The sequence below is a fragment of the Chaetodon auriga genome, chromosome 4, assembly GCF_051107435.1.
Source record: "Chaetodon auriga isolate fChaAug3 chromosome 4, fChaAug3.hap1, whole genome shotgun sequence".
Taxonomy (NCBI): domain Eukaryota; kingdom Metazoa; phylum Chordata; class Actinopteri; order Chaetodontiformes; family Chaetodontidae; genus Chaetodon; species Chaetodon auriga.
The window spans coordinates 18,433,205-18,459,760 of record NC_135077.1 but is presented as its reverse complement, the minus strand read 5'-3'; the positions used below and the strand labels follow the sequence as shown (position 1 = coordinate 18,459,760).

The 26,556-nt window shown below is 42.5% G+C and overlaps 1 protein-coding gene across 1 annotated transcript in view; it reads left to right on the top strand.

The window, feature by feature from the left end:
* Positions 1 to 21,807, top strand: part of mtnr1aa (melatonin receptor 1A a) — a 35,656-nt gene extending 13,849 nt beyond the window's left edge. Inside the window, exon 2 of the mRNA XM_076729442.1 lies at positions 20,230 to 21,807. Coding sequence (XP_076585557.1) covers positions 20,230 to 21,098 — 869 coding nt within the window. The 3' untranslated portion in view covers positions 21,099 to 21,807. The remainder of the gene's footprint in view (positions 1 to 20,229) is intronic.
* The last annotated feature ends 4,749 nt before the right edge of the window (positions 21,808 to 26,556 follow it).

Here is a 26,556-nt window from a genome sequence, read left to right as displayed (position 1 = left end):
TGTGGCAGAAAGGAAAATATATTCAAGCTTTTTTGGTGCATTTTATCCGACTGGACAGAGAAATACAGTCTTTCCAAAACTAATTAGTTCCAGTTCCAAAAATGGATTATTGCTTTTGACAGCTAATGGTGATGTTGGAGGCATGCGGGTGGTGCAAAGTAAAAAACATCTCCCCTCCACTGTAGGGAGGGAGAAGGGAAAGATAGTAATTCAAGTGTGTCAAAGGAGTCTTATGACTATCAACAGTCTCCCCAGGCCAATCACAGTAAAGCTGTAGGAACATGAAATTCAGCAGTGACTGTTTTTCAACAGAATTAGATAATAATATATGTACAGTCCTCTGTTGCTTCGCTTTGTGTTGAATAACTGAGTCTTTCATCCTTTTGGACACTCCAGGCACCAGTACCATAATGAATGGATGTGCACCAAAATCCAAGCACGGGCTGGTTTGTCCACAGTTATCCTTACGAGGCTCCTGATGTGCTTTCAAAGAGTTGGCTCTCCGAGATGGACTGTTGAGAGCATAGATAGGCTAACTTATCAGAGCCAACGTGAACACATGAGTTCTGCGGAGGTGGTCATGATACTAACCTTTGGGATTGATTGTACTGAGGAATTAAGACAGCCGTCTCCTCTGCGGGGAAAAGCTTGAAATCCCTGCTTCTGTGCATGATCAGGCTTTGATTCAGACGAAGAGGAGGGGCTGTTCGCAGACAGGTTCATTCTCAGTGTGTTTGTGAGCGAGTGGGGCGAATCAATGTGCTGCGCAGAGCTCTGCGATGACGTGAGATTTACGCATTTCAACTAGACAGAGAAGAGAATCAATCAGTATGTGGGCAGCCACGAATAAATACATGTATGGGAAACACTGACATTAGTGTTAACAGTAAATAGCAGTGATAATGACCACATTAGATGAATTTTATGAAGCTTGGAAAAGAAAAATAACTAAGGGAGTCCATCCCTATGAGACTTGGCGCCTAGTATGTTTTTTTTTTTTTTTTGTAATTCGTTGCAGCTCATTTTTATTTGCGATGGATTTACGATGCAAAACCGCATCTCCACTTTTTTGGTAATGAACTCAAACGCAGCACGTAGAGACGGAGAGATACTCACATGAAGGTCTTCAACTAACCATTGTTTTAATGATAACAACGGTACAACCCTGAACCCCTCAACCCTCCAGAACAGTTGGGACGCTGTGTAAAATGTAAATAAACACAGATTTCAGCCATTTGCAGAGTCCATGTATTAATCTCCTTTATCCAATCATGTGTTCACAAAGTGGTGAACCTCGCTCCGACTTTCCCAGTCTTTAGTTGCTCCTGTCCCAACTTGTTTGAAACATGTTTCAGATATTTACAAAAATCAATGAAGCTGATGAGGTCGAACAGTGAATATACTGTCTTTGTGCTGTTTTCAGTTGAGTGTGTCAGAAAGGATTCGCACATGATCGCATTCTGTTTTATTGATGTTCTGCAGACTGCCACAACTTTTTTGGGATCGAGGTTGTAATTGATTGTTTTGCCCACAAAAACCCTCTAATTTATTGTGATATACAGCAGAGAAGAACCAAATCATTGCGTTTGAGACACTCGAACAAGTGGATGTTTGGCATCTTTGCTCTAAAGGTGACTTGAATGATTGGGTTTCAGCTCCACTCTGATGTACAAACAGACAACCAAATTGATAACTTGTGATGTGAACCAGTAAATACTCTTTAACCTGATCATGAAGATGAAGGACGTCTCTCTGACACACCGTGAGATAATCATATAATGACTGGAACAGAGGGATGAATGTGTTACGCTGCTTTTTTCACTGCATAAAGTTCTGCCCAGTTTGAGGTTAAGATTGTGTTAAAAAACACATCCCCTGAACTAGATTTGATGTAACCAAATTGCAGACTTCAGTTACATCAAAGGGTTACATCAGAGCAGATTTTGGCCCACACTGTCCTTTCGGGATGGGAAAGTTACATGAGCTGCTGAGGGGAGATGCTTCGTCGGCGATATGCCTTCGGGGAGGGGGTGAGGATGTTGCCAGAGGATGCGAACATCTTCCCTGCTGAGGGTGAAAAATGTTTGGGGAGCTGTGTGTCAAATTATTGTGGAGGCAGAATACGAGAATCTGTCCTCCCCTTCTTTTGTAATTCAATTAGGCTTCAGAGAGCGATGCGGCACACGCTGTCAACTCTTCTGTGCAGAGGCTTAAATACAGTATCATTAGATCCAACATGAGTAATTGATCGCTCATTCATCATCTGTGTCCATTAATTCCACATAAGCTAAATCATCCTGTCAAGAGTCCAAATTACTGTCCTGTGCTGTAATTTTAGGCCAGTTAAGTGTGTGTGTGTGTGTGTGTGTGTGTGTGTGTGTGTGTGTGTGTGTGTGCGCGCGCGTCTGTCCCTGTTAAGGCCAAAGTGAGATTCAGACTGAGGACATTTTTGCAGAATGAGGTCATTTTGACTGAGCCTCTCTTCTTTGTAGTTGAGCTTAGACTAATATAATAAGAGTAAGAAATGATTTAGGTGAAGTTTGGGTGAAGGGTGGAGGTGCGGCGTGTCGGCCTGAGGGTTAAGCCTGGACTTTGGGGCCCTGAGTGCACGACACGTACGTCGACACCCTCGGCCGTAAACGTGTTCATTTCTGTGAGACTGCGATGTGAGTGATGTTGACTTGTAGCGCTGAAGTTATCAGTAGAACATGAATTATTGTTGATGCATCTTTTGGCCACTTGGCTTGTAAAGTTGAACACTTTCCTGTTAACACAACCAACCGATATGGAGCCACAGCAGCGTTCATTAGGCGTCTGGTTTCCGGTCACCTGGTATCTTATTTGGCTGACTTTTAGCTCTTCACCTTCTCCTGAGGAAGACGGCTGGCTGCCAATGCTCTGCTGGGTTCACCGGCGAGTCGTTGTCTCTGTTTGGTATTGAGCAGCAGTGTTTCCCACAGAGCGAGAGCTGTGGCAGGGATGGGACCGGGGGAGGGGGATTAAATTTGTCTATTGAAAATATTTGGAGGAATGCATTTCCCTGTTTCTAGGAGGTTATTTCTTATCTCACTGTTTTAATTCTGCTTAATTCTATACCATATTTCTGTGTTTACTCACGAACTGCTTTAATCGGCTCACCTTGCCTTTCCCTCGTGTCCCTCTGGGAACGTCCGGGGGCTATTTTCTGACACAACAATCCTTTGTTTTATTTAAGAAATAATTACGAGATTATTTTATAATCAAAATATGTATGAGTTGCAGCCCTAGTTATGCATGTTGCTGAATTTGGTTTGCTTATTTATTTCCCCAAATCCTGTAGCTTTAGCTCTTAATGCAGACAACAACAAACACAATGAAAAACTCGTCAGCATCAGGGTCCAGGCCTGAAAAACAAAGAATCTAATAGGAATAATGTGCGAGGAGTGATGTGTCCTGATAGCATCAGTCGTGTTTGGGTCCTCCTCTCTGCCACCAGCTTGTTGATGTCATTGGTGCAGAATATTATGCATATTTGTGGGTCGTCACAGACTGGAAGAGAGAGGGTTTGTATGTCAAGCGTGGGCGGGTGATTGATGTCTGTCTCCCAGCTGCTGCTCTGTGTGTTTACACATCATGCTTATTTTTCTGTGTAGTTATTGTCGGGTCACGAAGCTTCTTTCCACACGCAGATACAGTTTCTATGTGCATATGATTATGTGACGGAACACACACATGCACTCTGTTTAAGTGAACTTTTGATCTTGTCATCATAATTAAGATGGGAATGGCTGCACAGGATGTGACGCGAGGTTGAGAGACGCATGAATGTGGAAAATACCAGTGATGCAAAAAAAAGATAGTGGGGGTTTTAATGTGGGGATTAGTGAGAATATGACATTCTGGCTGCTCTGTATGTGACTTTGAAGCAGAGCTGTTACATGCAGTAAATAGGAAATTAGAGACTGTGCCCAAAGCTTATGCTCAGAGTGACACTCTGAAAAAAAAAAATGGTAAGATAAGCTGTTAACCACAGCAATAAAATACGGCTCATCTGTTCAAAGCCCTCAAAATTATGGTATGTAAGTCTGAAAACACAGCAAAAAGATGACATTCAAAAAATGCAGAAAGAATCCCAACTATGGTATAAGGAGATTACATTGAGCTCTCTCAGGTCAATTGGGGTCAGATAGGATGATGGAAATAACTGCTGCACAAACTAATCATATATAATAAAGCTCCACAGATGCTAAAGCTCCAATCTGACCTCAATTTTCCATGGGAACGGCAACAATATATCAAAATATACAAAGGATTGTTAGCTATGGAAAGTCACAAAACTCATTACATTACACATCCATCACCTCAAACTATCATAAAATCCTGTCTCTTGCATGTCATGCTGATACCCAGCACAATGGAAGAGATGTTGCATTGACCGTGGGTTTCAATTGTCACTTATAGAGCATGAGGAACAGCAGTGGACTCTTTCTTTTCATGCTAAAGGGAAGGCTCATTTGCATGCAAAGAAAATCTCAGTGAAGATGGAGAAGTCGATTAAAGCAGGATGCTTCCTGTAAAAATATTTTCACTTTGAGTGAAATGAAAGCAGCGACAGACTGTGCCTGACAACTGCTGCTGTAACCTTGTTAATCTCCTCACAACGAAGCCGCGTGCACAAGGAATGTTTGAGAATGAACTCCGGCTCAGACTCAAGGAGCTCTTGGAGTAAAAGCAGATGTCACGATGATTAGATTTTTTGGCCACTAGAGGGAGCACAACTTGAGTTTTTATGAGCACATTTTGAGTATTAATTCATTAGAAAAGGTTTATGGAAATTCGGGAAAACTTCCTCCAGATTTTCTCATACGGTTTTGTTTCTTCTTTGAGATCTATCATCATTTGGCAAACAGCTGGTTTCGTTTCCAGTTCGCGACCTCTACTTCTTCCTCTGTTTATTACAGTGTAACGTAGCCTGTACTGCCACCTTCTGACAGTACTGAGCTCTGTGTGTTCTAGTTTATTTGCTCCAAACCAGTTGATGGTAACGCACCTATTTCTCATTTCTTTTTTGTTGCTTTACAGAAGTTTGCATCGAAGGTGCTTGACAGTGAGATGTAAATATGGCTACTGATGTATTATCACCCTGTGAAGCTCTTGTGGTGAACATTTGCCTGTTTCCACATCCAGGAGACATGTAGCAACATTATCATTCATTCATTCATTCTTGTTTGTGTCCACCTGTAAGTCTAATATTCACTCTTTTTGGTTTTGGTTGCTGTGAACAGTGACAGTTTAACAGCTCTAAACAGTTAGCTGAAAGAGGCTAAAATGCTCCGTAGACCTCCATTCCCTGTGAGTTTGCACTGCGAGCGACACCTTTTAAAAAATACATTGATAAGTGCAGCTATAGGATAGCGAAAGGTCGCCTCACACATGACCTGATGTATGTGGAAAGATGGTGGTTTTCCAAGCTGTGGCGACAGATGGCTTTGAGGTACTGGTGAAAACATTGGATTCATGGTTTCTAATACCAAGCTGCAAATATTTCATTCAAAACAAGATCCTGAAATTGTACAGCAGCTGTCGTGAGAAAGTGGAGCACACACACACACACACACACACACACACACACACACACACACATAGATACAGACTTGGCATCAGCTGTGCTCTGTGATAAGCTCTGAACGTCCACCATGTATGAGTCCACAACCACAGTAATGTACAGTATATTAATACAGCAGTTAACTGAAAATAACTCCAGGCATCAGTATTTACTATCGCTGTCTTGTCCTGTCAGGGAAAAATTAGAAATGCTGACATCTATCATTACTGTGATATACAAAATGTATGGTGATGTAAGTTTCAGCTCACAGTTCCCAGCCCGCTCTGCAGCCACCCTGCATGAGTGTTTTTCATTATGTCAGTTCAGGAAGTAGTGTGAGGCTCAGACAGCACGGTGAACAATGAGGGTGTGGAGGTTGGCGAGGTTGATGGGTGTTCATAAGCTGTACAAACATTTGGCCTTTCATGTCATTGCAGGTTCCCTTCCTGTCTCATGCCAGTAATTAATTTAATCCTGACTGCCGCTTTTCCCAATTCAGGAAGCGATTCAGGGACACTCCCCTGTCCTTTATAGCCTCATGCTCATTTAATTCAAATTAAGCAAAATGTTTCCTTTCATTTCATTTTTTCCTGTGACTGCTTTAAAAGTGTAATCCATAACAAAAGGCTGGTCGCTGTGCTAATGTGAAGACTTGCAAGAAAGAGGAAATTTGCTTCACTTTGACAATGCACTGCAAAAGTTGGCTTTAGATAAAAGGACTTAAGCTTTCCGCATCGAGTGACTTATGTTAATTTGGCAGCCACTGAAAGTTTGTTTATAATTCCTGTGAGCAGAAGGGTGAAAGACGTGCTGTTTTTAAATTAAGACAAGTCAAAAAACATGTTAAATCTGCAGTACAGTAGACGTATAATGTGTCCATAATTAATACTCTCAAAATGTGTTTTTTTAATAGAAACATTCTGGGTTTTACTGGAGCTCAGCTTGGCTTTTTATTGCACAATAACCCCAATAACCTTGAAGCATGATGAGTGTGCTCATTTCATAATGAGTGGCAGTTACTCCTCATTAAATACTTGCTTTCCAGGGACCTAAATGACATAAATGGGATCAATCCAATCTTCTGACAGGATCAAGCTGCTTGGTAATTGCAAATGGGAATCCAAGCCACACTGTAATTGGCTGCTGTGAGTTTAGGTGTGTGTTTGTGTGTGTGTGTGTGAAAGAGAGAGAGACTGGGTGAGATGTGTGCGCCGTGGGGAGGCTGCGTGCCAATCTCAACTGTGGCATTTCATTTTTTATACTTAAGTCTTTAGACAAAAATATTTATTAATTTGAGCCCCAGTTCGGTCATTTGATTTTGGGTTTTAGTCGACTTTTACTTGAAGAAAATTGTATAATGACTCTAATTTTCTGTTTATTTATTTGTGTCTATTATTGATTAACGTTGTTGGAAAAGCCTAGCATTGGCAGCATTTTACAAAAAGACAATTTTATAGCCAAATGTATTCACTTCAAAGGACCAGCAGAGGATGGCAGGCATGTTTTCACGAGTGTAAAATCACCTCAAAAGAAGAATCATTGTGCTTTTGTTACCTGAGAAGAGTCTGGCCTGCTGCACCGCCGTGTTTCTACAGTAGCCCAGAATGGACAAACCAAACACTGGCTCTAGAGGGCGCCTTAGTAGATTCTCCTACATGCAATCTGCAACCTCACCACTAGATGCCACCAAATCCTACACAGTGGTGCTTTAATGGAAGCACCAAAATCTGTGGATTCTGTGGATTTTGTGGAGAGCTCAGCGCACAGCAGCGAAAGAAAACACATGCAAACATCTTCACCCATTCAACAACACAAGTGCAGCATTTTTTTTGAAGATTTCTCATTGAGTGAAATGACCTGACAGTATCTAAGTGGTGGCCGTGATGTGAGCTGTTCAAATTCTCTAAATGCAAAGGAGAGGTGCTTCAGCGCTTCCCTTTGTACCTGCTCGAGCGAAGGATACACTGGACCATCCTTTATGAAAGGAGAGGAGATAATGCCATCCCACAATTCTTTGCAGCAGCAACATTTCAAGTGATGGACCATTCAGCTGTTCACGACAACGATCAACATCTGCAGCCTGTACCAGCCAAAACAACTGAGGAATTTAGCGCAAGTAGGAATTTTCTAATCAGTAGATATAGTAAATATGTAGTATGAAGATATATTACTTAAAAGTTCAGTACAGATACCAAAATTATGAATGGATTACATGAATATAAATATAGTGTTGTTTTTGTCAGCATAAAAATATAATAAAATAGCCTTTGACGAACGAGGAAAATGTAAGGTAAAATATTCATTTTCTGTGGTATCGTTAGCATTTTTTTGACCTTGGACTCAGGTCAGGCTTCATGCTGTGGTCCCATTGTTTTTTCTAGCTAATAACGCTCAGATATAGTCATCTGTAGGCATCTATTTGCAAAAAAAAAAAAAAAAAAAAAAAACAGGCGGAAATAAAAACACTTTACTTCAGTGTGTTCAAACTACAGTTACTCAATGCCAGGAGCACTTAGAGTGATTCTGACTGCGGGGGATAAATCTTAAGAGTGCTACCTTTCAGAAGAGGCCAAAAGCATGCATGTACTCCTAAATCAACCAGGAGCAGCTCTCAGCCAAACAAAACTTAAGAGTGGTGATGTGTAGAAGTAGATTCGTAGGCCGAATGTGTTTATCTTGCAGAGACGTAATTATCTCCATGCAGTCATACTAATTTGACATTTCATGCTACAGCATACTGTATGTCAGCAGCTTCACCGTCAACAACGTGAAACTAATACATGAGATCAATGAGATGAAGAGGGAGAGCCTGGCCGCCGGCTCCAGATGTGACCCACCGCCGTTTCTCCGTAGTTTCGCGCGTGGGGGACACAGACGGGTCACGCAGGAGGCGAGCGAACCCTGAACCAGGATCTAGCTGTTTGTCACTGTTAACAAAGACTCCAGTCTGAAGCGCAGATCATACACTTCACTGAAAGCCACAGAACTGTTGAGTAACATTAGGCTCCGTGATCAAAGAAAGCTTTTATATCGCGCTGACACATCTGTTCATATTCTCACGCTCCCTCTCTCTCTCGCTCGTCCACATGAGCGCTCGCTCTCTCAGCTGCGAGTCTGTAACACACTTTCTTATCAATTGATGGTTTTCATATGTCTGGTTTTCGCAGGGGCTGCCGCCTCCTCAGCAACCCTAATTCCCACACCGCACATGTAGCAGTCCGTTATTGTAGTTTCACCACAGCAGACCCACATCAGTAAGACCCCGTGACAAGGGTCCACGTAGACTCAAGGATGACTGATTAGACTTTGATCATGAAAGGTCAGAGGTCGCCTTGACTGCACACAACACCTTTTTTTCCATAACTCAAGAATTCATGCGCTAATTGTGACTAAAGAAGTGATGACATTTTTTATCCAAAAAGTCAAAGGTCGACTTCACAGTGACATCAGATGTTCTGCAGAGGCACTTCTCTGGCCATCACGCAGGAACAGAAGGGCAGATTGTGACTATATTTCACATTTGGTTTGATACTGAATTGGTGACACTAATCTTGGTTGTCCATGTTGAAACTGTGCTGATTGCAAAGATCTTCTGAGCTGCCACATTTTACAGTTTGCAGCTTCTTTGCAGCAGCATCCATATTTGAAGCACTGTAGGCACCAGAAGCTCAACGGTTCTGCTGATATTGAGCTTCAGGTGATTGTTGTTGCACCATATGATGAAACTCCCTCAGATGTAGCTCATTCGCTCACATAAACTGCTGTTTGCAAACAGTTATGAGATGGAAGGTGATTGTGCTTCCACCTTTTAAGCAGCACTTTTGATGTGTTCTTGACTTCATATGTCAAAGCGTCAGGTCACATGGATCACAAAGATCAAAGACTCGCTGAACCGTAAGTGGGTCAGACTTCAGTTTATCACTCGATCAAACATGGGTTTGTGATCATCCGCTAACTTGCCGGTGTTTCAGCACCACTGGGAGCAGTTGTGTTAAGATCATCCATGTGACCGTCTGCAGACAGTCCCTCTGTTCATGTGTACAGTAGCCCTCTGTCTGCATGGATGTGTATACACTTAAAAACTCACTTTTGATGTCTCTCTCAGATATTCAGGCTGTGTCTTCAGGAAATGAAACCGTGTCTGGAGGTGAAGACACAGGCGTCGTTTGCATCTTCTTTTTTTTTTTTTTTGAGTTTCTGATTGAATGTGTTGAAACGTGCGTTAGGAAAACAATTACAGTGGCAAGCAGGCAAATCCTCAACGCTGCATTTTTTAGGTGTGCTGTTGTACAAACTGGAGATTAAAGTGTGACAGCGCTGGGGATGATGGGGGTTTTTAAAGGAGACATGCGGAGCACAGCCGATGGTTTCGGGTTTGTGTGTGTCTGAGAGAGAGAGAGAGAGAAGCAGTGGTCATCATAACACGGTACTCAAAGCTCTCCTGTGTGTCCTGGTTGAACTTTAAGTCTGTCTCCCCCTATCTGGGTCAACCCATCAGCCCCCTGCCGTGCTCTGCACTGGTCTGCCTTTCAGACGGCTACTCCGCTGCTCAGACAGGAATCACCTGTTAAACACTGAGGCAGGATGGAGGGCGTTAAAAGGTACCTCTCTTTTGAGTAGGACAAGTGGGGTAAGAACAGCCTGAAAAATCTGTTTCCAGCAGATAATTCGTCTGTGTCGCGTCCAAACATGCTGTGCTTCCATTTCACTCTGCGGGTGCTTGAAGGGATTTTCACACAGGACACAAATTCATGCAGAACTGCAGGCTTTTATTTTGGCGGTTGATAATGTTTGCCTGCATGTCTGTGTGTTCGTATGTGTAAAAGATTTGTTTGGCGCTTTTAGAATTTGGTTTTCAGAAATGCTTCAGTGCTTTCAAATGACACTGTGAAACGTGTGGGAAAATAACGTTGGAAAGTGTCTAAAACTGTGGAGGATTTACTGCAGCATGGCAGGACACAGTGTGTTTGAAGCCCCGGTCGCACTGCCCCAGGATCAGTTAACACCAGAAGTGTTATTTCTATTAATCAGATCTAACATGTAATTTGTTCAAATTGATTTTAATAAATCACACTAATCCTGAACTGCTGTGTTAAATTCACTCACCGGTCTTCAGCTTCACTTGAGTTTGAAGCATTTTACAAGCAAAAGGTCCTTTTTCCAGAATATTTCCGTCTGAGGTGTCGAATCTAAAACGCTTCCTCTCTCTTTGTCTTACATGCGTATGCACACACATTCATGGCCTCCAGAGGACGAACCCTGCTGACTTTGGTGACTTTCCTTCTCGTGCCAGCATCAGTTTGACATTTGTGGAGTTCAGTTAAATGCTTCAACATCCTTGGATGGTTTGGGAGCATGACTGTAAAAGAAGCTGGCACGCTGTGTGAAACGTGAATAAAAACAGAACGCAGTCATTTGCAAACAAGCTGTGTTTAGCGGTGTCCCTGGCATTTAGCTCAAAGCACAGCCCCACAGCGCTGCTAGCAAGGCCGGAGCGTGACTCTGAGTCTTGTTGACAAGTTCCTGTTTTTGGCAGTTGAATATCAAGGCAGTTTTCCCTTTCAACATATTTTCTTACTCTGCTGAAATACGATTAATGAAAGCCAGGACTTGGAGCTCGGGTTGCATCTAAAGGTTATTTTAATTACCAAGTAATCAACTGATTATTCTCTCAGTTAGTTTGTTGGTCTATAAAATGTCAGAAAATAATGAAAATTGCTCATCACGAGTTCTTACAGCACCCACAACCAACGCAAACACATTCAGTTTGTTATCATTGAAGCCAGGGCTGTGTCATCTGACATATGACAGACAGAAAAACATCTTATTGTTTCATAAAGTTTATTTAAATGTGTTGCAAATCAAACTGTTTATGGCAGGATTTTTTGTCACTTGGACAACATTTACATTTTCCACACAATACAGACGTGGGCAGGAAATTTGCATGAAGGCAACACAAACAGACAGAGGAGAGTGAACATGACACAGAACGAGGTAATTACGACAATGTCTCCGACCAGCCAAGACAATACGAGCAGCTTGTGCCTAAAAGAGGGGCTACTCTACTGGTTTTGTTTATGAAAATGACGCAACAAACTGATCCCGCAACAGGCTGAAACACCACTAACCTCTTTATTCACAGATGCAAGATTCACGTCAGATCATATTCACGTTTTTAGGCCTATATTTTTGTTTGCAACAACAGCTGAAAAGTGTTTTATTTCTCTATTTTAAACATTAATGTTCTTGTATTTGCAGCATTTTCCTGCAAGAATTACTTGACATATAAGACTGTAACTAATTAGCCGGGTTGAATCAGAGTCATAATCAGTAAACTGTAAAGAAGACCTATTGATTGTGCTACCAAGTGATTCCAGAGCCGTACTGTGCACCGACATCAACAGCAACACCAGGAGGGCTGGAAACACATCACGTACACTGAACCTGTCTCACCAGCGTGATGACCACCGCTTTAGTGCAGAAGAGAGGAGTGCAGCACAGTGCCACACATTTGATCTGTTCAGATTAGAAAAGCAGCAGAACTACAGCTTTAAGGTTTAATTACATAACTAATTCATGACAGCACTCTGAAGAGTGATGACCAGGGATTCATCTGCAACAGCGGTCTCATGCGAGTGGGGAAAGCGAGGGGTCCATGTCATTCACATGTCCTCAGTGTGAAAGGGGTTAAAGTCACTGTGGATATTATCGTCAGCAAAATAGCCTGCACCTGCCACGTTAATGGCCGTTTGATGGGACTGGAGCTCAGCAGAAATGCCTTCATCCAGATAGCACTCAGCTTCAGATGGGGGTTTCTGCAGGCATTGCCCCACTCTATGACCTCTATTTGTAATCTTGAATGGTAAAAAATAAAAAAAAGAAGACCGTAGAATACGTTGACGTCGCGCAGAACTCGTAGAAATAGCTTTTATTTTTCTTCTGACAGATGCTGTAGCTGAAGCACAGTGTGGCTCACAGGGGAGCAGCTGGAATACTGTAAATCTTAGCAGCACCAGCAGCTACAAGAGCCGTGGCCACATGGTTCACCCAGCCCACAGCCCCTCAGGGGATCTGAAAGTACAGTATCCCCCACACACCGAGCTGATGCTCATCAAGATCAGTGTGATGGAAAGACAAACGCTTGTGCATCTGTGACCGAAGATGGAATCAGTGGCGCTTTAACACAGATGTTAGGGAAGCAAATGCAGTTCATTTTCAAGCCTGGCCTGACAAACAGGTTAATTTTTCACATCCTGTTTTGCCACTCGTTCATGACACATGAAGACGGTGTAATCAGATTGACAACATGACATTGGACAACTTGTCTAGGGGGCTTTATCTGGAAGACGTGACTGGACCTGTCAGGCTGTGTCAGGCCACCAGCTGTGGGGGCCTGGCTGACATCCAGTGTGACACCACCCGTGGTGTTTTGTCATCTCTGCTCCCTAACCAGAGAAAGTAAGTGTGGCAGACAGGTATTTTCACAACACATGATCCTCAAAATTGCAGCGGTGGCCGTAAGAAAGAGGCCAAGCAATTTGAGATTGAGACTGCTTTACAGTATTTAGGTTTTTAAGGTGTGTGGAGGCCGGCCAGTTAGGCGGTAAACCTCACTGGATGAAGTTGCGTGCCAGTGCAAACACCCACAGGACATCAAGGTGCTGACAAGCTCATTAATCGTTCCTGAAATAAGGCAACAACAAAACACTTACTTGAGATCTGAAATGCATAGCTGATAGCAAAATTCCTTTCGTATTGGTGAAAGAAAACACAGCATTGTTTGGAAATTACGGCTGGAAAAAGGACATTGTGTGCTCAAATGAGACTGTCTTGAAGGAATCTCCTGCCCAGTGAGAAATCTTTGTCCGTCTGATACAAGAATGACACAGGCGCCTTAATGATGAACATTCGTGGATCTCATGAGTCAGGCAATAACCCTGAACTGAAAAAAAAAAGAAAAGCGTTATCACGGTCATCCAAGTATTTCAAGCAGCTGCCACTGTTTGTGTGTTTGTTAACTGTTGTGATTAAAACTTGATTCTGACATTTAAACAGTCTCCGGGCTGCAAGCGTGAGGCTGTTTCAGGAAAACATGCTGCTTGATGCAAACTAGCATGAGGTCAGCAATGCTTAACAATGCTTTCCTCTCTGCTGTTTTTGGTGTGGTGGAGAGGGCACTCGAGGTCAGTTCTTAAATCTCTTCTTTCCTTCGCCACACCAGGGTCGGAATGAACCACTTTAGCCCAAATCCATGTGAAAGGTGCTTCCTGTTTCACTCTTCTCTCATCAGAAAACAGATTCACTCGAAAGGCTGTTGACTGGTTTTGTCTGCAGGCATCCATGTTTCATTATTAATGTGCTGTATGTTTGGTGGGTTTTTGTACTCATCCCAGCCTCTTGAAATAGCCTCAGCAAGAGAAGTGAGGAGATTAAACCTGCCGAGAGTCTCATCATCCACGCTTGTCACCGGCTTCATTCATAAACACAATATCAGCAAATCCAATAGTGACCCAGGGACATAATCACTCTGCTTCTTCATAGGGCTGCCTCCGCCTCTCCCTCTCGTTCTCTCTGTTTTTATTCTTCCTCCTCCTCCTCCTACCTGTTTCTCTGTGTATTATCATTAGCACAGTTCAAGCAAAGTTTCATCCTCACAGTTGTTGTTCTGTGAGCGTTTCGTCACATTTCCTTGTGCCGTCACCCTGATCCGACCCCCCCTCCCCCACTCTCCTTCATTAAGAACTCATCTTTTTTTTTAAGACTTTCACAGTTATTGATTGCTGAATCACGTGTGAGCTCAGCAGTGATCAAAGATAACGATTTCCCAGATGGACAGAAAAGGTGCAAAAGGTTGTCTTAAAGAAGGTGTGGCAGCGTGCGCCAAACGGTCCGACAAAGTGGACTGTAAGTCGGGAGGGTGTTGCGATTCATTATTATCTCTCAGTAAATCACATTCTTTGTGCCACACCATTTAAAGTGCTGTGTCAATCACAGCGATGAAAGTGGCTCATCAAACGGAGACAAACTTCCAAGTGGCAAAATGCTTTCAGGGTGGCTGGATGTGAACATGTAGCAGCACGAAGAAACCTCTCGAATTATAAAGCTGGTTTGCACTTGTGGACATATTTAGAGTCCATTTTGAAAGATTCAAAGATTACGTTTTTTCCATGCAAAATAATAAACTTTCCCTCTGCCTTTTGATGGTTGCAGAGATTTGATCAATGTTAGGAACTAATTGTGTCTTCCAGTTCGAGTTGAGTGTTGAGTTTTCACCAGCGTTCTGCTGACTGATGGAGTCACCGATCAAATAGCAGAATGAGGTTGCACTAAAAGCTAATCAGGTTTTCAGACTGTTTCTGCCACAGCATAAAAGAGCCGCTTTTCAGCAAAATATCCGATATCAACACCTTGTGCCATCCCTTTCTGCTGCGTCCTCCAGCTTGCACTGGGCACAACAGGCAAAGTACATTTCAAGGTCGGGAAAATATCTTACAGCACAGCTTTCACTCGTCCTCGCACTGCCATGAAAACAGCCAGATGTTATAATTGAAATTCATAATGTGGGATATTCATTTGACTATGCATGTAGTGTCATTATTATCAGAATTTACATATACACCTGACGTATTGGAATGTATTCACATTCCTAGGGTGGTTTTTCGCACATTAGCATACATTAAAATGAACGCTCTGCCAAGGGCGCTGGACTAACGGCCTTCACATGCTTCTTTTGCACATTCATGTTCTGACCTCAGTAAATTCCCCTGACAAGGTATGCATGAAGACTTGACTTTTGACTGTGGGTAATGAAATGCCTTCAGCCATTCATTAGAGCAGCGGGGACATAAAGCCACAGTGTGTCTAGGCTGATTTGCTTTACCTACTGCTAACCACCAGTGCATGCACATCATATGTTGGAAACACAAACGTTATAGTGTATACCAAGTCTTTAAAATATGAAATGAAACTGAACATCCAGAATGTCTGTTCAAATATCACCTGAATTAGTTTTTCCATTTTAAGAAAGAGGTGTCATAATCCCATTCATCAGTGTAATAGCTTCTAACAGTTGGTAGACAGTTTGCTCAGACTGCCAGCAGGTTGTCTGATGTTTTTCCAGAAATGAACCAATAAGGCACGAAAAAAAATGTTGAGTTAGATCAATGGTTGGGTTCAAGTGTAAGTTTCAGAGTGATTTGCTGAAGTTTAAATAGATTGTTTTGGGGGACTACATATGTAGAGACGACCTGCCACTGATATACATTGAGTTAGTTTATGAATGAGAGAGGAACGCATCAAAATGACTCAATTTTCTTTAAATGTAAGTCTTTTTTATGAATTCTGTTGGAATTGGACCAAATTGCTATCAGTAATAATAGCACTGCATATATGGAGAGGGACTACAAGAAAGCAGACCTGTGAGCCGGTGCAGATCTGGGGTCAGAAACAACTTGTTATGTGGTGAGATTTCAGGACAGAACTACAGAGTCAGCTGAGACGGCACATTTTGAATGACAAGAGTCGGAGCAGCACTTGCTGGGCGACATGTCAGAGTACTGAAAGACGTCACTGCTGGAAAAACAGCAGGACTCCCAGAGCAAAACGTTGGTCTGATGCAATGAAAAATGTGACTCTTCAGCTGTAATCTAAAGCAATCTGGAGGAAACAGGCGGCTCACCAGCAGCCTAATAACATCCCTGCTGTAAAGTGTGAAGGTGGCAGTCTCGTGCTGTGGGTTTCAGCGCAGACGGATGGGGGACTTGTGAGGTTGGAGGAAGAATGAATGCAGCCAAATGTGAAGCGTTTTGTTATGACACAGACTATGAGTCCAAAGTCTCACTGATTAAATGATCAGTCTTGGGTTAGACTAAATTTGGGGCTCTGTTATGGAGAATAACTACGTAACTGGTCATCCCTGGGGCTTGTCCAGTGTTTACGTTGGAGGAGGTCAGTGTTGTGAGATGGACGTGCAGGAGCAGCTGATTGAGTTAAATTAAATACTGATTAGTAAGTGGCTTCTGTATGAAGATAATGAGTGGAAAGTATGAGGCCTGTTTGATTGTGTGATTGTGTTAACCAGTAGAGAGCAGCCTCTTGAATTTTAGCTGATTTGATTTTAAAAAATGTGATTGGAGAACAGCTAAGAGGCGGAGCTTAACTGATTAGATGAACGTAGTCAAAGAAGAAGTCAAAGCAGAAGTCTTAAGAACAAAATTGCCCCCGCTGACTGCATTTGCGCTAAGCTACATATCAAATCACAGTCCTTCCATATCACTGCAGTGGCCTCGGGACAAGAAAGTGACAGTCCTGGTATGACCCAGTAAAAGCCAGGTCCCAAATCCCTTTGGAAAATCTGTGAAAAGTCCTCAGTATAGCTGCTCACAGATGCTTCGCTTTCGACTTGACTCAACCAGAGTAAGTGTGCTCTGAAAAATAGGACAAAATCCTAATTCAGATGTTCCCATCTGATACAGAATTAGAGGCTGAAGTAATGACATTACTGCCACAATTTCTTTTCAAATCTTAGACTTGCTCCTGGATTGGATGCCTGTATGCCATTTTGCATGCAAAAAATATTCCTTTATTTAAGAAAAGACAGTATTTCTGCTAAAATGCTGCTAATGAAAATGAATATTCATCTAATATTCCCATTTACATGCAGCCATTCACACTTTGGTTCATGAACACAGCTTCCCTCTTTCATTGTCTGTCATTTTTCTGTCAGTCAACGACTTGAAAAGGTGAAAAGTTCAGTGTTGCGATACAGTATTTAAGCGTATCCAAAACCCCTCTTTCAAATGTGCATGCAGACATAGTCAGTATGTCCATTTTCCATTTTGAGATTACGCAGCGACACCATACATTGTGAAAAAAGGTGAGCTGGCTGGATGCTGTCTAAATGCAGCGTATATCTTTTCAGCTTCCCTGTGTGTGTCAAAATTCATTGCTGGAATTGAAAAAAATGCTCAGCTGGGCTTCACTCGTACCTAAATCCTAAGAGAAATTGGTTAAAAGTGTGGGATTGCAGAAATGGAAAAGGAACACAGCACCAGGCCATATCTCTCCTCGAGCCAAATGAAAACTCAGAGTGATGCGTCAATCACAGGACTAGTCACAGTGACAAGAGACAGTGAGTGAGAGAGTCCAACAGCCAAAAGAGCCAGCTGCCTGCAGGCCTCTCACCACACGACCTTGTCAAGGTCAAGGCTGTTAATACTGAGTGACTTGAGTTTAAAATCCTGTAAGAGGGTTGTTACAGTAAAGAATAGCCAAGGGAGTCAAAGGGAGCCCCTTAAAAATGAATGTTTGCACGTTGTCTCCACACCTTCTTTGAACATTGAAAACATGTTCTCATTTGGCAGCATGCATGGAGCTCCACTACCTGCAGCCAACGCTCACCTCTGCACACACACACATGCTCCCTTAGTGGGACGCTGTCATACATTCATTCGTTACCAGCCTGGTATTGCCTTAACTATAATCACTACAGCCCCGACCCACAACCAAGCTGTCCCCATATTGGCACTATGTGACTATTGTCCCCACATTATGATGTAAACAAGTACACAAGCACTCGTTTACGATCTATACTTGTGAGGACCTTTGTTGACATATTGCATTCCCTCATCCTAACCTTAAAGCAGCACTAATCTTTTAGTGAACTTTAACAATAAATCAGTGATTATTGGTGATGTGACAGGGGTAGATCGCACTGATAACCCATGAGGTGATACTACATTAGGGCTGTTTTTACAGCCTGTTTCATCCATCACAACTACACACCTGAGTCCAAAACACTTACTAACCTAAAGCTAATTCTAACATGAGCTATAAAACATGTCTTAAAGGTATTCTGTGGCAAAATCTTCTTACTGTCCAAAAAGTGTCCTCTCTCAAGGTCCTCACAAAGGTAGAGGTATGAAAACACACACACACTCAGGCACACACATGCATAAAGTAAAGCTCTCCAGCAGCCATGGGATCTTGTGACAACAGCAGGTGCTCCTAATTCCCTATAGAGGGCAGCTGAATGACATATACTAAAGGACAGAACTTAATTAATAGCCACATATGATCCCTGGCAGAGAATGGTTGGTATGTTAGGAGATAACAGGCCACAGGGCTAATCAGGCGTGTGCCTCTAATGCTCAGGTGAGACTGACAGGTCTGCCTGCAGGTTGGGGGAGTGTGTCTGATACTGACAGACCAAACGTCAGTGTGGAGATGAAATTGCCTCTTGCGCTGCAGCAATTGCAGAAATATATGGTGCATCAGTTCCTGTCTGACATGCAGTAAATACATCTTATCATCTGTGACAGGGTGTTGTCACATAAGACAGAGCTGGATCTTGTCATTAGGCATCGTAATGTGGCGCTTACTATACATATAACACATTTCACTAGTATGAAAGTGACAGCTGTGAAAATACCGTGTGGATAGCTGCTATGATCTTCCATCATGTTCATGACAGGTCACTCAACGGTATGTAATGCTGAAATGCAGAGGTCTGCATAATTAAGGAGGACCGGAGAGACAAAGAAGTACATGCCCACACACACAATTGAGGCTGTTTCCACAGAGTGAAACACAGATACTTGCTCTCTTGTCTCTTTCAAGTGCACGTCATGTATTTTACTTAAAAGAGGTTGAGGATCACAGTCGCTGTCTGTCACCTCTCTGCATGCAACAGTGTGTTCTCCAACAAGCCATGTCTAATTTTCCCATCAGTGTGGGGACAAAGAATACACTTGTGTGCCCTTGATTACTGCCCAGCATGGAGATCATGTTTTCCATGAATGCACAATGTGGAGTCCTTCCTGGCAATTAGAATATGCATTATTTTGTGACGGGGCTCCCTCCCTTTCATTATTCACCAACATCAACTGGTGACAATTGAATGCACGTTGAAGCTCACACACGCCAAACCATCAGGGAAACTACCAAATGTGTTTATGCATTATTCATGCATATTCGCACATATGCACAGAAACAATAAAAATGTTGCGGGTGCATTCCCTCCATCTCGGCATGTAGCCTTGAGGCCCTTTCCCTGTGGCTTATGTAATGAAGCAGCAACAAAAACAAATGGATGTCTCTGGAGGATTGAGGCGGTGTTGTTGCATGTTTTAGCATATTTACAAATCACGTACACGTAAATTACTGGCAGTCGTTCTTCAAAGCTCAAGATTTTTGGAGTTTTAAAAGGATTGTCCTTCCTGCCAGGCCGCGTTTCTTTTAAATGTCAGAGCTGTATAAAAATGACGAGCCTTGAACTCTGATTTAGATCATCATTTAGATCATGCACAATGCACTCGCCACTCCACTTCACTTTTCTGGCAGTGACCACTAAACCTTGAAAACCACATGGGTTCATTTGTTTTGTACTTTTCTGTCCTAAAGATTCCTAAATACTAAAACAAATGGCTGCCAGAAAGATGGGAAAAAGCAAATGTGCTAAAACAAGCAGGACAGTGGTACAGTCCTTTTTCAGGCAATTCCAAAATGTTTCTGAATGAATAATTTGGCTTTCTCCGGGAACAATCACTTACACTCTCTTTGTCTAGTTGATTTGGATGACCAATCTGCTCTGCCTCTGTTGTCAATGACTCATCTCTCCTCCCTTGTCTCTCCTGTTATGCCTGTAGGGAACATCTTTGTGGTGAGCCTGGCAGTGGCGGACCTTGTGGTTGCCATCTACCCGTACCCTCTGGTCCTTACCTCCATCTTCCACAATGGCTGGAACCTGGGTTACGTCCACTGCCAGATCAGCGGCTTCCTCATGGGCGTCAGCGTCATCGGCTCCATCTTCAACATCACCGGCATTGCCATCAACAGATACTGTTACATCTGTCACAGCCTCAAATATGATAAACTGTACAGTGACAAAAACTCTGTCTGCTATGTGATGCTCATCTGGGCGCTGACTGTGGTGGCCATCGTGCCAAACCTGTTTGTGGGCTCACTTCAGTACGACCCACGGGTTTACTCCTGCACCTTTGAGCAGTCGGCCAGCTCGGCGTACACTATCGCAGTGGTTTTCTTTCACTTTATTTTACCCATCATGATTGTCACCTATTGCTACCTGCGCATTTGGATACTGGTCATACAGGTGAGGAGACGGGTCAAGCCAGACAATCGGCCCAAGCTGACGCCACACGACGTTAGAAACTTTGTCACCATGTTTGTGGTGTTTGTGCTCTTTGCCGTTTGCTGGGCGCCGCTCAACTTCATCGGTCTGGCCGTAGCGATCAGGCCAGAGGTGGTGGTTCCCCTCATCCCCGAGTGGTTATTTGTGGCCAGCTACTTCATGGCCTACTTCAACAGCTGCCTTAATGCCATTGTGTATGGTGTGCTGAACCAGAACTTCCGGCGTGAGTACAAGCGCATTGTAGTGTCAGTGTGCACGGCACGCATCTTCTTCCAGGACAGCTCCAATGACGCGGGGGAGAGACTCAAGAGTAAACCGTCACCACTCATGACCAATAATAACCAGGTCAAGGTGGACTCTGTCTGAACCAGAACTCAGAGGGAATACTGAGCTGACACGGATGGATGTGCTGTGACTGAGTGTAAAAAAAAAAAAAAGACACACACACACACACAAAAAAAAAGTAAAAGAAAAAAGCTGAGTGAGAAAAATACCAAATATAAATATATAACAGCTTCTATCCTCTGAGCTGTCCGCAGACTGTCATATGGTGCTATCTGACCTCTGAACAATCACAGTAAAAGCAGGGGTACATATTATCTTTGTCTTTTATCAAGTACTTTTGTTTGACTCTGCCGTACCTGTAGTACAGTAAATATATGATGTCTGTTTTGTTTTCATGTTTACAGTGGTTATATAAATGTATCATGCATTATATAAGTATTTATTTTGTATGAAATGTCATGTAGTTATATAGTAAGATATATCAGGTTCCAGTTAAATGAAGACAAAACTTTATCAGGCCAATAAAAAAGATTTCCACAAACTTTGGTTGAAAATATAAATGAAGTTAACCAATTTTAATAACCTCATTTGTGACACTGTAACACTAATTGAGTGCAAGCAATGTGGGTTGCTGCTGTCTTATTATACCCTGAAATACATTAGGTGGAATATATATTTTACTCTCTCTCTCTCTCTGTCTCTCTCTTCCTCACCTTGTGAGCTTATTATACTGTATGCATGAATATCAGGAATTGTTCATATGCAAAATAAAAAATGACATTGATGGAGGAACTGCTTTAGTCCTGTGTCCAATTTAGCCACAAATGCAAGTTTAATGCAATTCTGTAAATGCATCTAGTAACTCTGGGTTATAACCTTTCGGTTTTCTGTGTATCAGATCATAACATCATAGCAATGAACTCCCCAAAGCAGTTTCTGAGTTGATGGCATGTTAATTAAAATATGAAGTGAATTGTGAATTAACAGTCCTTAACTGATGATCTATTGAGTGTGAATTAATCACATCGAGTCGTAGCAGCTTTATCATTTGTCAATGGTGAGAAACAGGAATTCATGACACATCCTGCATTCATCCTGCAGTCACACATCAGTGAAGCATTACTTAAGCATATGATATGTACCCAAAGTTGATTGTTTGTCTGTTCTTCTAGATTCATGTTTTCTGACTGGGATCAACTATCTTTGGCAACGAGCTCTGCCACAAATCTGACTGAGTAATGTGATTTTATCCAAACTGGAAAACAACCATTGCCTGCTGTCAGAAAGAACTGTCGAGTCATAACACTCTGTTTATGTCTTAGTCTGAAATAGCGTCCGCCATAACCGGTTCCCGTGAGGGAGTGGGATTCGATTTTCCCTAACCAGTCACGAGAGAGCGATGTGACTGTAACATCATTTAACATCGACACTTGATGTGTAGCCGTGCCAAAATGCTTATTTTGCAGCCATTTTAAGAGTAGAGAGAAGTACAAAATGACGGTGGGGTGATGAACAGCCTCGATGGCAGCATCTATCTTGTCAATAATGGTTGTTGGTGATGTTACTCCTCCGTGGGTCCGGCACACAGCTTGACAACAACCTGACGACGGCATTAGTCTTGCCTGTCACACTGATTGGCTAATCGTATGGTGCTCAATGGATTCACTGCTTTTTCTGCTGAGAAACTGCTGTTTCATGTCCTGATGCCACGCTAATTGGTCACCTCGGTGAAGTGGGTGGCCTCCAAGGTCTGGAAACAGGCAAACCCAACCAATGATTATGACAGGGCGTTAAACTGTATGTCAGGCCTTTTCTTTCTGTGTTATATGTCTGTATCTCTGACTCATGAAAGCTGAATACAGACGCTATCAGGTTCTTTCTGTAAACAAATTTCAAGGTGAGCATATAGAAAGCGTAGGCAGGCACGACTGTCGTTCACAATGTAAAGGAGCGCACAGGAAGCAGGGACTGTATAGCTCACTCTACATCAGCGTTTGCATGTATAGCATGCATGGGCAACCCGGTTAGTGGTACACAGACAAAGGCACCATGCATCAAGAGGAGAGGGCTCAACTATGCATTTGAAATCCACTCGGCTTACATAACGGCCACTGACCATCATCCTCAAAGCAAGAGCTGAAAGAGCTTCCAGCTCCCAGCACACTCCCTGCCCCCTTCTCTATCTGTTTAATCCCAAGAGCTGTGTGTGGCAGGAAGGGACTGAATGGGTTGGGGATGAGCAAATGTAAAAATCCCAGGGATTTACACTGCCCCCAAACAGAGTCATGCTGTAATCTGGGTCCAAAGATTTTTATAGCCGAGGATGTACAACAAAATAGAGGAGGAAAGTCAGATGTTACATGACCAATGGCCCATCTTACATGACTGATTCAATACCGAGAAAATAAAATAAAATGTGTCCTTCACTGTGACAAGGCCATAGCTCAAAGCTCCAGCAGAGAATATCCTCCAAAAAGCATAACACAGCAAAGCCCACAATGGCTTCAGTAAAGTAATGCCATCTGTGTAAACTTTGACAGCCAAGATCTCAATTCTTGGAAAAAAAAAAAAAAGAAAATTAGCAAGAATATTCATAGACTGAACGAACGCATCTATATGGTGTTTATTCACAAGGCTCTCTGCCAAGTAAATTTCTCTCCTGGAGTGGTGCTTTATTGAACTTTTTTGAGGAATGTACTCTTCATGACTGCATTACACAAGAGTGAGTGGAAAATATGTCCATTTGACTTCTGGATTTGCTCTTGACTTTGAGAACACATAGAGTGGCCATCTGGTATATCGGGACAAATCCCAGTGGCCCATCAAAAAATCCATAAAGTTTCTCTCTCTGTGTCATTCGGTGTGCACGAGAGCATGCTGCGTTCATATTCCCGGACTGGGCTCAGTGGCCAATCACAACCAAGTGAGCAATCCAATAGTCTCTCTCCTTCAAGCTGTGTTTTGGCTTCCAGCTTCTGAAGGACACGTCCGACTCTTCACTTAACTTTGTCAGCTTAAGGTGGATTTTCATCTTCTTAAACTGAAAACATATGCATCCTGCTTTTAGACACAAGCTTGATGAAAGTGAACAAAAGCAGTAAAGTCAACAACTGTGCAGAGAGTAAAAGGCCAATAACATCAAAACAATGAGTAAAAAGATGCTAGAAAGCTCTATAGAGCTGAGGGGAACTGCAGCGTCAGCAATAATTACCTGAGTTTGTCACTGCAAGCAGCAACTTTTACATTACACATTGATCCAGTCTTAATATAAAAATACTGATTGGTGCAGCTTTAGGCACTTTAAAAAAAATATGAAAAAGAAACTTTATATTCAAACCACCGTTCATACGAGAAATAAAGCTCAAAGTGCTTTACAATTAAGAAACCACATGCACCAAGTACTTCACATGAAAAAAGAGAGAATGGGCGCGAAAACAGGGATAGAAAATGAATGTAAAATAAGACGTAGAATAAAACCAACTTGAAAATAATAGTAAAAAATAAGATAAAAATAATGATTGTCATAATGTCATTGTCAGTATAAAGACAATGCATAGCATACAATGGAGAATAAAACCCATAGAATATTAGTAATAAAATAAAACTTAAAATAGAGTTCATAGAAAGCATACAATCAAGTCCTGTATGAGGAAAGTCATGAGTCATGAAAGTCTTTTAAAAATATTTAGCTGACTTCCCTGATATCACCTATTTTTATAATATTGTATTTATAATCTTCACGGCATGACTTGAAACACCGTTGAATAAAAATGAAGTCGGAACAGGGTCAACACATGAGGTGGGTGAGCTGGCAGGGTTTGCTGAGGTCACCTGTGTTCACATCAGCAGCAGCGCCGGCTCTGATCGAGGTCATTTTGTTATTGAAGGACGGTGCAAGTTCTCCGCAATTTGGTGTAGAGAACTACGGACAGTGGGGGCGGTGATGTGTAGTTGGCCTTGTTATAGGCAGTCATGGCTTCTTGTATATATTACAGTGAACTGTGAGCCCAGTTTTCATCCATTTTCTTTCAGCTGCTCGACAAATTCGCTCATTAACACTACTGTTGTTTCGACCTCTTTTTAACTTCAGTATTAAAGGCAGATGACATGGAATTGACATATCATTTGAAGAGGAGTCAGCAGTGTGCGACTCAAATGATCTCATAATACAAGAGACCTTTTCCTCCACCTTGCAATCAAAGAATCTCTTTTGAAACAAAAAATCCCTTTGAGTCTTTGTCAAGATTAGTTTGTTATCAGTACTGAAACACTGCTGATGTTTAACCCTGCTGTTATTACCAAGTCCAGACTGTTACCATGCTGACGAGTGGCTTCATTTACATGCTGGGTAAGTTCAAAGCTGTCCAGTAAACTCTCAAGCTCCATAGCTTTGGAGTCTTTCTTTTTGTTGCTATGAATATTCAGGTCTCCATTCAGAATTAATCTGTCATATCTAGTGATAGCAAGTGAAACCAGCTCAGAGAATTGCTGCATAAACAACGATGAATATCTTGTTGGCCGATAAAATGAGCACTGATTATTCTGCTTTGAACTCAAGAGCAAGACATTCAAATGAAGTAAATTCACACAGGTCAACGGCGTTACACACAAACTGTGAGGAACAAATGGCTGCAGTGCCTCCTCCTCTCCTGTTTTGCCACGCCAGTAGTGCTGTTTGGCCAGGTCTCAACTAAAAGCACTGCATTCAGATTCTTCTCAATTAACAGATCATTACCCAAAAACGATTTGTTAGCCAATGATCTCACACAGAAAAGAGCTCATTTCAGCGGTAGGGACTGTGTGACAGGAGAAGAGACTGAACATTGACAAAATTATGATTACTGAAATACCACATTGACCACAAGATAAGATAAGACTTAATTGATCCCACACCGTGGAAATTTGGTCACCATGCTTACTAAGCTGTGCCACTGGCTCTTGAAGATCATCAGCATGTTTCATTTCTGATGGATCCCTGACTCCCTGCATGCTGTCGGTGATATGAAGCAGAGGGTGAGGGGAGAGAGTTTCAGGATGTCTGTATGTGTGCTGGCCTTTGTGCTTATCTGTGCATGCTTGTTTTGGTACAGTTATTCCAAGAGCATGCATTTAATTTCTTGCTAGATTTGCCTTTGAGGCAGATGACGTCAGCACAAGTCCTGGATGGAGTGGTTTGCTATACTGTGCCAGTAAGAAGTGTCATTAGGGATGGCTGGTTTGCGAGCTTTCACAGCTGATCCAGTGGTGTCAGGACACATCCAGGGCAGCACGTCAGCCAAATCTGTGCCAGGGTGCTCTACAGCTGATGTAATCCTGTATATAGAAGTCCGTCCATCTTCAGCACCTCGTACAGTAGCTGCTACAGAGTCAATGAGTTGCTCATTCTCACATTTCTTTGAAGCAGTGTTTCAATCTTCTTTTCCAGCTGTGCAAGTCTCTCAGTCAGTCATTCACACTCTGTGCAGCTCATAGATTTTGGCATCTTGTCTGCATCCTGATCCCAGGTTTCCAGTCACAGAGACGGCAAAAAGGCCAGTGC